General features: G+C 42.9%; 1 protein-coding gene across 1 annotated transcript in view; it reads left to right on the forward strand.

Moving 5' to 3' along the window:
* The first annotated feature begins 6,278 nt into the window (after positions 1-6,278).
* CRYBG1 (crystallin beta-gamma domain containing 1) overlaps positions 6,279-15,837 on the forward strand; it is a 200,687-nt gene continuing 191,128 nt past the window's right edge. Inside the window, exon 1 of the mRNA XM_038555056.1 lies at positions 6,279-6,449. Coding sequence (XP_038410984.1) covers positions 6,280-6,449 — 170 coding nt within the window. The 5' untranslated portion in view covers position 6,279. The remainder of the gene's footprint in view (positions 6,450-15,837) is intronic.

Genomic DNA, 15,837 nt, shown 5'->3' on the forward strand with positions numbered 1-15,837 from the left:
TGGAACTGAGTGATGGGGAGAAGGCAAGAAGAATTGGTTCCTGGTCTTACTGCATCCCTTTTTTTTTTTTTTTTTTAATAACACTTAATACATCATCTCATAGAAACAGTTTTACAAACGGTAGTAGAAGATCCGTGGGCAAACCCACACAGTCAGCACTGTTAATGAGGGAATTATGTTCTATGGCTTTGCATTACAATAAGGTATTTGGGCTCTGCCAGATGTTAAATTAACTCCTGTGGGCTAGTCTATGAAGTGGCCCTCTAACTAAATCTGTTTCTGAGAAAATTTATTCCAAATTTCAAATAACTAACTTACAAAGTATAGCTCATTTGTACTTGGAAACTTCATGACTATGACTTGACCTAAATAGTAGTTGAAGGGAACAGATCTTAATCCTCTAGTATCTGGTTAACTTTCTATTATTTATTGCTGTGTGACAAATTGCCCCAAAATTACATGGCTTAATTGAACACTATCTTTCTGATATAGTACAAGTGAACTATAAAAATGGTTGATATTAAGGCCAGTTTGCGCATTCCCTGTTGCATCTATCTAAAGGATTTTTAAGTAGATTTTAATTCATGTAGTTCGGGTAAACACTTTACAAACTGCTTTGGGCTAAGGTGCATTTTATTATTAAGTAGTTTGACTATAATTGAATCTTTATGTGGTAGTTTAGGATTTTCCCACTGCTTCCATTCATTGTACATCTGTGAGGTTAAAATAAAATGGTGATTGCAACTGAGTTGGCTGTTTATTGGCCTAATGCCAGGTTGCTGTTTTTTTTTTTTTCTCTCTCTCTCTAACAAATATTTTTAGACAAAAAAACACTAGTGACTTAAAGCAACATTTAGTTGGCTCATGATTCTGTTGGACAGTTTTAGTCTGGGACAACCTCTACTACTCTCTGATAGTCTCTGATCTGTCAGGGACCAGTTGGTGATTTAACTAGGGGCTGACTAGTCCCAGATGGTCTCAACTCATATTTGTGATGACTATCTATACCTGTTGGCTGGGGCTGATGGGGGTGACTCGGCCACACACCTCTCATCATCTAGCAGGCTAATCTAGTCATTAGCAGCAAGATTCCAAGAGAAGCAAGGAGGAAAGCCCCATGTGCAAGCTGTTTTCGAGTGCTGCTTGCATTATTTGTGCTAATGTTTCTGGCCAACCCAGGTTTACGGAGTGAGAAAATAGACTCTGCTTCTTTATGGAAAGAGTGGAGAGTTGTGGGTATTTTTACAATCTACCACAATATTAACTTAAATTCAGATAGAAAGTGTAATAGAAGGCTAGAGAAAGAAAAAAAATCACTGTAGGTTAGAAGGAGTTGGCCTCTTGGAGGATGAGGAGAGATTGGAAATGGACCTCAGATTGCTGATAGAGGGAGGGGAGTGCAAGGGGCATTATAAGATAGAGGACCCTACTCTATCCATCTATTAAAATCTTAAAGATAGAAATCACATGACCTTGCCAAGGGGATACACTCTGTACCAGATATCCTCCTACCTCTTCAAGTTAGTGTTACTTAAATGTTAGCATTACTCAGAGTTTTGTCCTTGCTCCACCTTTACCCTTATTCTACACATTTGCCTTGGGTGATCTTATTCAATTCATGGCATGGTCTCCCACCAATTCAATGACATGTAGCTCTGACCTGGAACCTCCAGAACCGTATTTTTCAATGGATTCTTAGAAATCTCTGCTTATATAGCCTCTAAACACTTTAGCCTCAATATGCTCAAAACCAAACTTATTTTTCACTTGTTTTGCTGTTTTTATTTTTAAAGATTTATTTATCCATTCATGAGAGACACAGAGAGGCAGAGACACCGGCAGAGAGAGAAGCAGGCTCCACGCAGAGAGCCCAACGAGGGACTCGTGAGGGACTCGATCCCAGGACTCCAGGATCACATCTTGGGCTGAAGGCGGCGCTAAACCGCTGAGCCACCCGGGCTGCCCCTGTTATGCTGTTTTTAGCTAATGGTTTCACCTCCATCCATTTACCTAACCTGGAAACCTAATTTCGTAGTCATCCTTGATTGCTTCTCCTTCTTCATTTGCCATAATTCCTAATAGCTCCATCTCCTACATATATTTTATAACCATACCCTCCTCTCGATTCCCACCCCCCTGCTTTGGTATGGGCTCCCATCTTTCTCACCTGACCTCTTACAGCAACCTCTTAATGGGTCTTCCTCAAAGAGTAGGGTAACCCTACTAGTTTCTCCCTATTCCATTCCATTCAGGATGCATCTTATAAAACACAAGTCTGTTTATGTCATTCCTCTACTGAAAAATGTAACCTCAGCCCCTATTGCCTACAAAGTAATTCCTTAAAAGCATGGTGTATGAAGCACTTAGCAATCTGGCCCCACCTGATTTTACCATCATCATCTCCTGCCACTCTGCCCCACCCCATCCTCCTTCTCTCCAGTCTCACTTAACTTCTCACTATTTCTCACCAACAACGCAAGCCCTTTCATAATCCTGGGACTTGGCCCATGTTGTTTACCCTTCCTGGATGGCCAGCCCTCTCTTCTCCATCTGGCAAATTCTTACTCATTAGCATAGCTGATTAACCTGTCACTTCCTTGGCTGATGACTTCCCTGAGCCATACAGAGTTAGTCACTTCTGTGTTCTCATAGTCTTTTGCTCTGTGCTATGGCAGTGACCATCTTTCATGCTTTTGGGGGCCTAGACCAAATTTTATGTGCTATGGGGTGTGCTGTGTTTGGCAAGTTTTTAGTCCATTTGAATTCCATCTCTCTGAGGTAAAACCACATTTCCCCTGCAGCTAGGAAGCTGTTAAATGACCCAGGCTCCCCCAATCAGATGTGCCTTCATAAAACTCTTCTTTTAGAAAGGAGCAGTATGTGTATAAGTGGGGGTGAGGTGAAGGCTGATCTTGCATCAAGAGTAATTAAAACAGACCTTTGATTCTTGGGGCAGCAGTAGCAGCACTGCCTGTGTGAAGTCCCTAGTGCTGAGAGGTGAGAGTGGAATTGCCAGACCACTTCTTTGGGGGTGGCTGGACATGTTTAGATTTCAGAGTCTGGCTCTCTGGCTCTGTGGCATATTCTATGAGCCACCTAAATGCTGTGATAAATTAATTTATTGCCCAAACAAGCCTAAGTAGATCTGTTTTTGCAATGACTGAAAAATAGTGAAACACCTTGGTTAGAACACTTACCAAGTTTTATTGTACAAGGTGTAAATAATTTGATGAAGTTGTATTATATTTATATATTATATATATTATATTTAGGTGGCCTGTTTCCCTCATTAGATTCATCACAAGTACTGTATGTTATGCTCCTATGTAGAACTCTGATTTTTTTATATAATATAAAATATAATATATTGTTTATATAATTCATCTAAAAATATATATTGAATGCCTACTCTGTGCCATGCACTGTGCTGGTCACTGGGGATATAATAGTGAAAAAGACACACATGATCTTTGCATTTATAAAATATACAGTCTAAAAGATCTCTGCCTGAAACATTCTAGGTATTCAATTAAGTTAGTATACTAATGTATCTGGTTAATTATTTCAACTAATGGACATTTATGTGCTAAAAATATAAAAATAGATAAGAAATGTTCTTAAGTTTCTCTCAGGCTGATGTGGGACACAGATATGTAAATACATAACATCCATGCAACGTGAACAGTGTGATACCTGAAATATGTTCCAGATTCACTGGTGGCTTAAAGGGAGTGGGTGGCAAGAGGAATTCTGCTTGGAGGAGTCAAGAATGAAAGACTGAATTTCTGAACTTGTAAATATTTGAGTAAATGTGCATAAAACTTCCTCTTTTTCCCTCTTCCTTTTCCCCCTCTGCTTCTCTTTTCTTCCTCTTTGCTTCTCTTCCCCATTCCTTGCTGTTCCCCCTGCCCTTTAAGGGTCAACTCAAGGGCCATTTTTATAATAAATCTTTACTAACGGCTCCTTTTCCTTCCTCGCAAACTCCCAGGCTGGGGTAGTAGTTTCCAAACTCCCATAATGCTTTGTACATTCCTGTACTAATTCTCTTCCCTTTTAATGTATATTATCTATGTATCTGTCAGTCATGCCCAACCCCTGCCACATCAGGGCTGGGCACATAATCAGCATACAAGAAATTCAACAAATGTTTCTTGAGGAAAATATAAATTAAAATTGCAATAAGAAATAAAATTGCAATGAGATACCACTACATCCTCATCAGAATGGCCAAAATAAAAAGGATTGATAATATCAAGTGTTGATGGGCAGCGCGGGTGGCTCAGCGGTTTAGCACCGCCCCCAACCCAGAGTGTGATCCTGGAGACCTGGGATGGAGTCCTACATCGGGCTCCCTGCATGGAGCCTGCTTCTCCCTCTGCCTGTGTCTCTGCCTCTCTCGCTCTCTGTGTCTCATGAATATATAAATAAAATCTTTAAAAAATATATCGAGTGTTGGTGAAGATGTAGAAAAATTGGAGACTCCAAACATTGCTGAAAGGAGTATAAACTGACACAACCATTTTGGGAAATTACTTGGCAAAATTCGCTGAAGCTGAACATAGGCAAATGCTATTACCCAGAGGCTGAAGTCTTGAGTATATATCCAAAAGAAATAAATGTGTATGTCTAAGAAGGTTCATATCAGCTTTATTCTTTTTTTTTTTTAAACAATTTTTATTAAGTAAACTCTATCCCCCTACATGGGACTTGAACTCATGACCCTGGGATCAAGAGTTGTATGCTCTACTGACTGAGCCAGCTGGGTACCCTCAGCTTTATTCTTTATTTAAAATAGTCCCAAACTGGAAACAACCTAAATGTCCAACCAGAGATTGGCTAAAGTAATTGTGGTATATTCATATCACAGCATAGCGTACAATATTTTTTACTCAAAATTAAAAAACTGCTACATTGTAAGACGATAGACGATTCTTGTAGACTAATATTGAGTAAAAGAAAGTGGACACAAGAAAAGCACATATGGTGATTCCACTTATATGAACTTCCAAAAGAAGCCAATTTAATCTCTGGTGATAAAGCTCAGAATAATGGTTATCTCTTATAGAAGGGGGAGATAAGTCACTAGAAGAGGATAGAAGAGAGATTTCTGAAGTTTGGGAAATACTCTGTATTTCTATAATGGATGGTATATTTAAAAGCCACACATGCAGAAGGATTTTCTGGAACAACGTTAACTGCCTTTCATTAAAACCATTTTATACCGGCAACCACATAAATGTTTAAATATGTAAACATTTGAGTTATATACTTATGACCTGTGCATTTGACTTACTGTGTGTAGGCTAGACCGCATAACACTGTAAGTATGAAAAATTAAATAAAAATAAAAGTTCCTTGAATGAATGAGTGAATGGATACATGAATTGGGTCATTAAAGAGAAAAGAATGTATTGCAGTATAAGAGGGACTTGAAATGCACTTAATTCTTGGCTCTTGAGCTCTTTCTACTCCAATAATGCCCCTCAAATAATTACTCATCTACTTCCTTTGCTTAAATATTAGTTGCTTTTGCTATTTAATCACAACTGTGAGGTTAAGGAAAGAGAGTCTTTAACAGTAAAGGAGATAATGAGAACCTCGGGACTGGCATTTAATTCACCGCGAGGGACCTATTAAAAGCCCTTTGGGAACTGGGGGGGGGGGGAATGCCTAATCCCTTCTGTTTTTTTTTTATCCTTTTGCACGTTATGAGCCGCAGATACAAAGGAATTATTTAGCCCCTGGAGGAGAGGAGTTTTGCCAGAAGGAAGGGGGGCCTCCCAGATGGGACATGGCCCAGCCCACCCGAAGGCCAGGTGGCCCCGCCGCGGGGTGCGCCCCTGCCGCCCTCCTGGCGGGGCTCACGGGGAAGCCCCTCCCCGTGCCCGCCCGACCCGGGCCCACACGCCGCCCGCGCCCCGCAGGCCCCAGGCGCCGCCGCCGCCGCCACCGCCCAGCCCCGGCTCCGAGACGCAGTGCCCGGGGCGCCCGGCAGGGGTCGGGCCGGGCCCCGGGGGCGTGGCGGCGGCACCTGGGGCGCGGGGCGCGCGCCTCCCCTGGCTCGCCCCGGGGCCAACCTGGCCGCGTGCGGACCCGGGGCCGTGCTGCTCGCCCGGCGGCCAGGGGGCGGGGACCGACGGCGCCCGGGGGGCGGGCGAGCGGGCGCCCGGGATGTTCCTTCGCGGCGGCCGGGCGGCGGCGGAGCAGGAGCGGGAGCGGGAGCAGGAGCGGGAGCAGGAGCGGGAGCAGGAGCAGGAGCGGGAGGAGGCGCGCGGGGAGATGCCGCTGCCGCCGGCTCGGGGCGACCGCGCGGAGCCCGCGCCGTCCAGGGCCCCCAAGAAGCCCACCGCCTTCCGCATCTGGCGCTCCAGGAGGAAGCAGCGGCCTCCGCCGCCGGCCTGCGGGGTGTTCGTCCCGCACCCGCCGCCGGAGCCCCCCTGCGCGCCCAGGTAAGCCGCGGCCCCCGCCCCCCCCCAGCCGCGCCGACCCCGGGCGCCCTGGCGGCGAGGGCCCGTCTCTCCCGGCGCCCAGAGGGGGCGCAGCGCGGCCTCAGGTTCCGCGGGGCTTCGGCGGCGTCGGCGGCGTCGGCCCGGGCCCCGCACCTGGGAACGTGCGCCCACCTGTGTGGCTCGTGCTCCGACCCCCGTCCACACCCTGCAGCCGCGAGGGAGCGGGACGCCTAGCGGGGATTCTTGCCAGAACGAATGGCAGGGACGCCATCTACCTTGGGGTCATACTTTTTAAAGATTTTTATTTATTTATTTATTTATTTATTTATTTATTTATTTATTTATTTATTTATTTGAGACACAGAGAGAGAGAGAGAGAGAGAGACACAGGCAGAGGGAGAAGCAGGCTCCATGCAGGGAACCATGTGGGACTCGATCCCCGACCCGATCCGGGACTCGATTCGAGACTCGATCCCAGGACTTGATCCCAGTATTCGATACGGGACCCGATCCCAGGATCCGATCCCAGGATTCGATCTGGGACACGATCCGAGACTCGATCCCAGGACTCAACCCGGGACCCATCCGGGACTCGATCCCAGGACTCGATCCGGACCCAATCCCAGGATTCGATTCGGGACTCGATCCTGGGACTAGATCCCGGGCCTCCAGGACCACGCCCAGGGCGGAAGGCAGGCGCTCAACCGCTGAGCCCCCCGGGGAGCCCCCGTACAATGGTTTTGATGGCGGTGCCTTTGCTGTGAAGACCTCCACTCCCCCAGGCCTCCGCTGACCTCAGGGGATCCGAAGGAAGCAGCGAGCGGCAGGCTTGCTTACCCCCATCTTACGGGTGGAGAACCTGAAACCAAACGGTGAATGGCTTGTCCCCGACGGGAATGGGCGTCAGACCAGGGCAGCCCCGGGCAGCCCCTGGTTGTTCAAAATGCGATTGCCACTGCGCTCCTTAAATTTTGATCGAAACTTTGTATTATTCAATTATACTACCTGAATGGATACATCCATTGAACACTGATCAATTTGAAGTACCCATATATTTATGTGGTTTGGAGGTATAGGACATTTTTTATGAAGGGCAGTTGGCAATATCCAGTAAATCCTGCTGCGTGTATTTTTAAACCACACCCTATGAACTATGAGGGCCAGAATAAAATAGTGAAAAAATCTGCATTTTAGATGGATTTCCCTTTTATTTCCAAGAGAGTCTTAATTCTGCAATATGTTTTCATTCGCTTAGTAAAATTTTATTGGGCACCTTCGCTAAGTGCTGGGATTTTAAAGAACAATGAGCATGGTCCCCGAGATCAAAGAATTCTTACTTTCTTGAGGAGACCAACAAGTACACAGTGGGATGAATCCTGTGATAGAAGTTAGCACAGGGGCGCCTGGGGGGCTCAGTGGTTGAGGGTCTGCCTCTGGCTCAGGTTGTGATGCGGGGGTCCTGGGGTGAGTCCCACCTCCGGCTCCCTGCAGGGAGCTCTGCCTAGGTCTCTGCCCCTCTCTCTGTATCTCTTATGAATAAATAAATAAAATCTTTAAAAAGAGAGAGAGAGAAAAAAAAAGAAGTTAGCACAGAGGAGGGGGATCCAGGGAAGCTTCCGGGAGGAGGAATGCTGAAGTAGTTTAATCAGAAAAGGAGAGGAGTCAACAACTTCCCGGTTGAGATTGCACTACGAGCATCACCAACACTGGGGAGAGCATGGTACATCCTGAGAAGCACAAGTGGTTCAGGATGGTCCAAGTATGTTTGAGGGGATGGGAGAGGAGTGCTAAGAAAGAAGGCTTTTTATTTTTTCTCATATTTTTTTTTATCAACCCTGGTAATAATTGGTTGTAATAGAACATACTTTTATCTATTGAAAGACTTACTGTGCTTAGTCACCAATTGAAATTTCTTCTTCCTCCTCCTCCTCCTCCTCCTCCTCCTTCTTCTTCATGATTTATCCATTTATTTTAGAGAGGGGGGACACAGAGAGCGTGAGTGGGGGAAGGGGCAGAGAGAGAGAAGCAGATTCCCCACTGAGTGCGGAACCGCCCTCATGGGGCTCCATCCCACCACCTCAAGATCAAGACCTGAGCCAAAATCTAATCCGATGCTTAACTGAGCCACCCAGGTGCCCCCAACTGAAATGTCTTTTAAAAAATGTTACTTAATAATGATGTACCCATCATTGAAGTATTTTTCCTATTACCTCCATAAATAATTTAAACCCTTCTTTGATGTTTTTTTTAATCCGACTTACCCCCATCATTTCCTGTCTATCAAAATGTAATCATACACAGTTATAGGCGGTATATCCAAATCCAAGGACATTTTAGACTAAAAACAGGAGCTTTTGCTTCTCTCCTCCAGTGTCTTGTTGCTCAGTCTTGAAGCACTCTATTCTTTCCTTCGGAATTGTGATGAACTTTGTACTAACACATGTTCTGAAAACTAAACATACAGGTCTGCCTTTGGGATGTTTTCCCAGTTAGATCATCTTCCTAAATATTTTGTTTACTTCTGAGTGAGTGTACCTGTTTCTAGTCTAAAGAGTGTGGCTACAGCACACTTAGGTGTCTGGTCCATCTTGACCAGTGTGGCTCTCTGGAGCCGACTGACCATGTCCAATCACCTCTGTCCAGGACTTGGGCTGGTGGAGCTAGGCAAAATGCACAGCACTCCCTGTGGCCTTTGTGTCTGTGTGAGGAGCGGACAGTCAGTGGCCACATGTTTTTGCTGGCCGTACATGATTAATATTATGGGCTTTTAGAGCAAGCAAAAATGAATTTCTATCCTGGCTGTGTGACCTTGGGCAAGTTACTCTACCTTTCTGGGTCTCCGTTTCTTCATTTCAAAAATGGGAAAAACAGTGACACTGACTCTGTAGAGCTGTTGAGAGTCTCAAATGATTATGTTTTTTTTTTATTGTTTATGTTTTAAATGTAAAACTTGTATCAGACTTTTGGGCACAAAGTAGGAACTTAGTAAGTATGAAATCATCATCATCATGGTAAATGCAAAGATCTAATGGAAGAAACAGAAAAAAAAATAGGGTTGGAAGGGGGGGAAATGCTTCTCTTCCTTGAAGAGCTTACTACTCCAATGATGGTTTATTTATTTTTAAAGATTTTATTTATATATTCATGGGAGACATGGAGAGAGAGGGGCAGAGACACAGGCAGAGGGAGAAGCAGGCTCCTCGCAGGAAGCCTGATGTGGGACTTGATCCCAGATCCCAGGATCCCGTCCTGAGCCAAAGGCAGATGCTCAACCGCTGAGCCACTCAGGCATCCCGCCAATGATGGTTTAAAGTTTATTGAGGTCAGATTTCTGTATTCTGCAAATATTTGCAACTTTTAGTGTAGATGTTCTAAAAATCAATGATGGTCATTCTCTTTATGTAAAATTGAACACAGCTGCCTCTCTTCCTAAAATTCACCCTTGTGGTTTTTTTTCAGCTTCGTCTTGGTAAACATGTTATTAATGTTATTTTTTTTTTTTAATGGAAATAGGGCTGTTCCCTCCTCAGCAGCCCATCTCCTGTCTTGTCCGTTATTCTCTTGCCATCAGGGAGCCCAGTGGAGAGGACATGGATTGGGCATGGTGAGCTGTGGCCCGACTTTTCTTAGGCGAGCATTCGTGGCACTCGTTTATGACGTTTTGAATGATACTCCATTTTTTAAATAGTTTGCTCGGGAGCATGGATTCTCTATCTGGGTTTAAATCCCTGTTCGTTGAATTACTGTGACAGCTGTGTCATCCTGGGCAAGTTATTAACCTTTTTGTGTCTCGGTTTTCTCATCCATAAAAGGGGCATAATAAGAGTCATTATAAAAATAAACAAGTTAATGCTTTTTGAGTGCTCGAATAGCGATGGGCACATTGTCAGCGCTAGTAAATGGGAGATTGTTTCCCTTTTTCCTCACTGGTATCTTGCTTACACCTCCTTTTCAGTAATAATTTCGTGTGTTTATTTTCTGCTACGTGATGGAAATGGTGCTTTCTTTTCTACATTTCCTTATTTAGCTCTTAGCTAAAAGTCAGTGCAGTGAAGTGAAAGTTATTACGCTCAAACTAAACTGAACCCCAAACCTAGAGAGCGAGCATTAATGCTCTCTGCCAGAGAGCCAAACTCAAGTGGTGGGGAGCCTCATAATCCCCTGAAAATCAGCAGACCTCATTTTCTTTGGAGGAAAAAATGTAGCCAGTGCCGGAGGGCAGAGCATCCTCACTGGGTAGACAGAGACCTACCTTCAGGTCTGGGTTTGTAGGCTCAAGTTTCTGGACTGTACACAGTCCTGTATTTCTATACTTCAATGGACCTTTCCTTCTCTGAACAGAAAACAACTTACTCCCTGTTTATTTCACTAGAATATTGTGAGGATAAACTGCTGCTTTATTGCTTTAGAAAAAGAACAGTTATTTAAAATGTTATTTGAAAGCATGCTGGATCTGTAGAGTGTTAGTCTTCATGACTTAACATTGATTCTAGTCTTCAGTCTTTTATGGTTGGTTTAGTGTTTAGGACGTTCAACAGGTTGAATTATTTTCTAGCATAAGGGACATAGCTAGATAAGTCTAGTTTGGTTTGGTTTAATCTAATGTCACATCTAAACTATTAGCACCGGGTTATCTTTCTTATTAAGCTTATGCCAAAGGAAAGAGTTTGAAAATTTAGCTTTTATATCAGTACTGATAAATGAGGAATTTAAATCTGAGCTCTGTCATTTACTAGCTGTGTGCTCCTAACTGAAGTTACTTCAGTTTAATGATCTGCAACCCACCTCTAAGCCTTGTTTTTGAGACGTTTAAATATATATTTAAAACAACTAGCGTTGTGCCTGGGAGACAGCAGATGCCCAATAAATAGGGTCTCCAAGGTCAGGCTGCAGGGAAAAAGGCATAGACGGTGGTGTTGGACAAGCTCAGTTTCAAATCTGCCTCTGCCATTTGGCTCCAAGTGTCCTTAAGCCTCAGCTTCCTCCCCTGTAGATGGAGATGCCAGCACTTCCCTCTTGGGGCTCTAGGAGGATTAGATATCACATTTGTAAAACACCTGGTGCAGAGCCTCACCCAAAGCAGGTGCTGGGTAGATGAAAGGTGGTGGAAGCAGGAGTGACAGGAGCCGTGATAGCTGTGGTTCTTGTCTGATGGCAATGGTGGCAGCTTTAATAGATATGCTTTCACATCGTAAGTGGAGTCAAACAACTTCAGGGGCCCGGAAGTTGTAACCAGGTCTGTGAAGACCTGAAGTACCTGTGAGAATCTGGATATGCCTGTTAGTCTATAAAAGAGTGGCCCTTTATGCATTCGGTGACTTAAAAGTCTTCATACATATGACTGGGGAAGGGAGAGGTAAACTTTATACTTGGAGTTAGAGAAGTTTCTCCTGAAGTGACTTTGGAGTCTGAGTTCAGTGGAGGCTGATCCTTTGCTGTTTCTCTGTCACCGTATCACCATGCACCCCCCCTTTCTACATTTTCTGTAATGATCTTCTTAGTCTGGATACAAGAGATATACACACTCTTGGAGACCTTTAGAACTTCTGGGCTCAGGTTCACTTCTTTTTTCTTCATCTTCTTCTTTTTTTTTTAAATTTATTTATTCATTTTAGAGAGAGCATGAAAGCACAGGGGGCAGGAGCAGAGAGAGAGAGAGAGAGAATGAGCTCCAGGCAGACTCCACGCTGGTCACAGAGCCCAATGCAGGGCTCGATCTCACAACCCCAAGATCATGACCTCGAGATCAAAACCCAAACTGAAACCAAGAGTAGATGCTCAACTGACTGCACCAGCCAGGTGCCCCTTCTTTTTTCTTCTTTAGCTTTTAATTATAAATCTTATTCGTAAGAGACAGTAAATCACTGCTTTACTGTTCACCCATGATTAAAGCAATGCAGCAAAAATATTAGATATTGAAATTTACTTTCTGACTCCCAGTGTTCTTTCAAAATGTCCATTGAACACTTCTCTGTCTTAGAGTTGACTTAATGGGTTGGTTATGATTCAGGAATGTCCATGCAGGAAAAAAAGTGATTTATTCACTTAGAAAAATTGTTTCTGGTAAGACCATTTAAATCTTGAAGTGTATGTATTTCTATTTACCTTGAATATTTTATAAAATAATTGCTTAGTGTCCATTTCATGTTGTATTTACTGTACAGAAGATTTTAGAGATCTTGTTCATGAAACGGAATGCAATCTGACCTATAGAATCATTTGGATTCTATAGGAATCCTATATATAGGATTAATGATAGATTATCGTATGGCACAAATTCCTTTCTGTATCATTTTACTGAAATGTTTATCAATCAAGTTTTAGAGAAGTTTCTTGTGATCAACAAACACAGAGCACTTGTGCTCACTTCAGCAGCACATATACTAAAAACACAGAGCATTTATTCTGTGTTAGGCACTGGGAAATAAAACAGTGAAATCAGAGATGATCCCTGCTCCTAAGAAACTTGCACATTAGTGGAGCGTGGAGCAAACAGGTAAAAATGAATAAAGTTGCATATGATGCATGAAGTGTAGAAATAGAAGATTTAATCAAATGTACTGAGGTCAGTAGAAGGATTATCTTGAAGAAGCAGAATTTTTTTTCTCTGATGAAGAAGTTTTACCATAATGAATAATTAATGAGAAATTTTCTTCTCTGATATAAAGACCATCAAAGGCTCCAAACCTTCTTGAGGTTATAATCATCTTAAACTATATCCAGTGCTCACGGAAACTTTTATCTGTGCAGTGACACTTAAATCAAAGAGAATCATGTATTTGGGATTATGCCTAAATAATTTTCTGCAGTTTCTTAAAATATCTAGAGCCCAAGACCATATTATTTCAGCTCTTCTGTCATATTTTGACACCTAGGAAGAAAGATTGGGCTTGGAATGTGACATACTCATTTCAAAACCTTGGCTGAAATTTTAAGTAAACATGTTGACATTCTAAAATTATAGGCTGAAAATAAGTGGTTCTTAACATTCTTTAAATAGGTTTACAAATCCAGAGAGCTTACTTGTGTCTACTCAATCTTTGTGAAAAGATTCTGAAGTCTCTTTCAAAGAGTCCAGCATTGCCTATCTTCTCAAAGCAAGGTGATCTTCCTTAAAAACAACTTATCTTTATTTTCATACTAAATTGTCTGGCACAGGGGCAACCCTGGTGGCGCAGCGGTTTAGCGCTGCCTGCAGCCCAGGGCGTGATCCTGGAGACCCTGGATGGAGTCCCACATCGGGCTCCCTGCATGGAGCCTGCTTCTCTCTCTGCCTGTGTCTCTGCCTCTCTCTCTCTCTCTCTGTGTGTCTCTATGAATAAATAAATAAAATATTTAAAAAAATAAAAAATAAATAAATTGCCTGGCACATCTCACAGGTGTCTTTCCATACATTCAACTGCAGAAAAATGAATTCTCAGCTTTTACCCAAGATAGAATTGAAATATGAATTCAAAATCTTGTCCCAAAGCAAGTTTTTAAGATAAACTGTGTATAAATGTCTGATACTTGTGGGGTTTGGTAAGAAAAAGCCAGTCAATTGAGTTTTATTAGCTCATTTGTAGCTCCCTTAAAATACAGTTGCATTGGGCTGACTCAAATGCCTCATAAAAATACCTCTAAGGATTCAGATTTATGAGAAGTCTTCATTCTAGAGATGAGCACTTGTTTAGTGCTGTCTTTACAGCACTGAACATCTCGTGGATGGCCCTGATCAATGGAAAGGAAGCAAGGACAGAGACCCTTCATAATAAGGGAGCATTTTGACAAAGTGCCAGGAGACCCAAGGACACACAAGTGACTCAGAGAATCCAGAGTCCATTGTGGTGTCCCTAGTTTCTCTCATCAACAAGTTATAGAGAAGATGAGTGTAGGCTGAACCTGTAGCTAACCCAGAAAAATGAGCACAGAATAAACAAGTGCCTTTTGTTTTTTACCTTCCCATGATGGCAACTGAACAAGTAAAAGTAAGTTGCTCTTAAGCTTGGCAAGTTATTCTGTGGTGAAGAAAGTTGGCTGATGTCTGTATTTATTATTGTTATGTGCCATTTCAAACCAGCCATCCTGAGTCTCGTCTATTAGAAATTACGGTTATGGCATCCTGAAGTTAATATCAACAGCTTGTAGAAGAGATTTGTCCAACTGGTACACCACATGTAATATACCTTCTATTTTTTTTTTCCAAATTAGTTAATAGGGAGTAGCATAAACTTCTAATAGTTCTTTGGATTCTCTAGTTGGATGGTTCTTTATCTTGTGATTGGGGTCAAGAGATGAATAAGGTCAGAAGGGATGAGAGGAAGCATTTGGTTTAGAATAACAACTTCAGACCAGGTGAAAACATTGTCTTCTGTTAAGATTTGATGGAAAGTTGCAGTTTATTTAACATACTTGATAAGTATCAGACACTGTTCTAAGTGCTTTACAAATATTAACTCACTGCAATGAATTCATAACATCCCTGGGAGGTAGGGACGATTATTATCCCCATTTTGAGGAAAAATGAGGCACAGTGGGAAATGGTAATTTAGCCATTGTCACAGAGCCCATAAGGTCAGGGGCTGGTAGTCTTGAGTCCCGTGGTTAATCACTGCAAACTGAAATCACTGTAGTTAATGCTGCTTTCTTTATATTCCTACAATGAGCATATTTAAGCCTTCAGTTTCACAATGAGAAATTATAAAATATATAGGAAATCAAGTTAATTTTTGGCATTAGACAATTTTTGTGTTAAGTAGTGGAGAGAAAAATATGTAAATTCATAGAAATGTAAATACATTAAAATTTTGGAAGAAAAAAATTTTAAGCAGAAATTCTTTTTTTTTTTTTAAGATTTTATTTATTTATTCATGAGAGACACAGAGAGGGGCAGAGACACAGGCAGAGGGAGAAGCAGGCTCCCTGCAGGGAGCCTGATGTGGGATTCGATCCCAGGACCCTGGGAATATGCCCTGGGCTAAAGGCAGACTCTCAACCACTGAGCCACCCAGGTGTCCCTAAAGCAGAAATTCTTAAGTGTATGTAATGCAAAAGTAATGTGTTTAGATCCTGTGTTTGGGGCATCTGCCCAAACTTTGTCAGGAAACAGCATAATCAAACCGTGGGCCTGGTTTGTATACCCTCCTTCCTCTCCTAAAGTCTTGGCACAGGCAGCAGACGGCACGACAGGTTGCCCTTAGAATTTAGAGTTGCTGCCCAGGCTAAATGGAAATATCAGAATTCTTCAAGCAGAGTTGCTGGGAGCAGTTCTAACACTAGGTCTCTAAGAAGTCCTGCTGCTTAAATCCTTTGGTTTTACTTCCTGATTCATTATTGAGGAGTCCCCTACGTTGAATACACATTTTACCCGATGTTGGCTTTACACTCCAAGGATTCTAAACCATTACTG

The sequence above is a fragment of the Canis lupus genome, chromosome 12 (assembly GCF_011100685.1).
Source record: "Canis lupus familiaris isolate Mischka breed German Shepherd chromosome 12, alternate assembly UU_Cfam_GSD_1.0, whole genome shotgun sequence".
In the NCBI taxonomy this organism is placed as follows: Eukaryota; Metazoa; Chordata; class Mammalia; order Carnivora; family Canidae; genus Canis; species Canis lupus.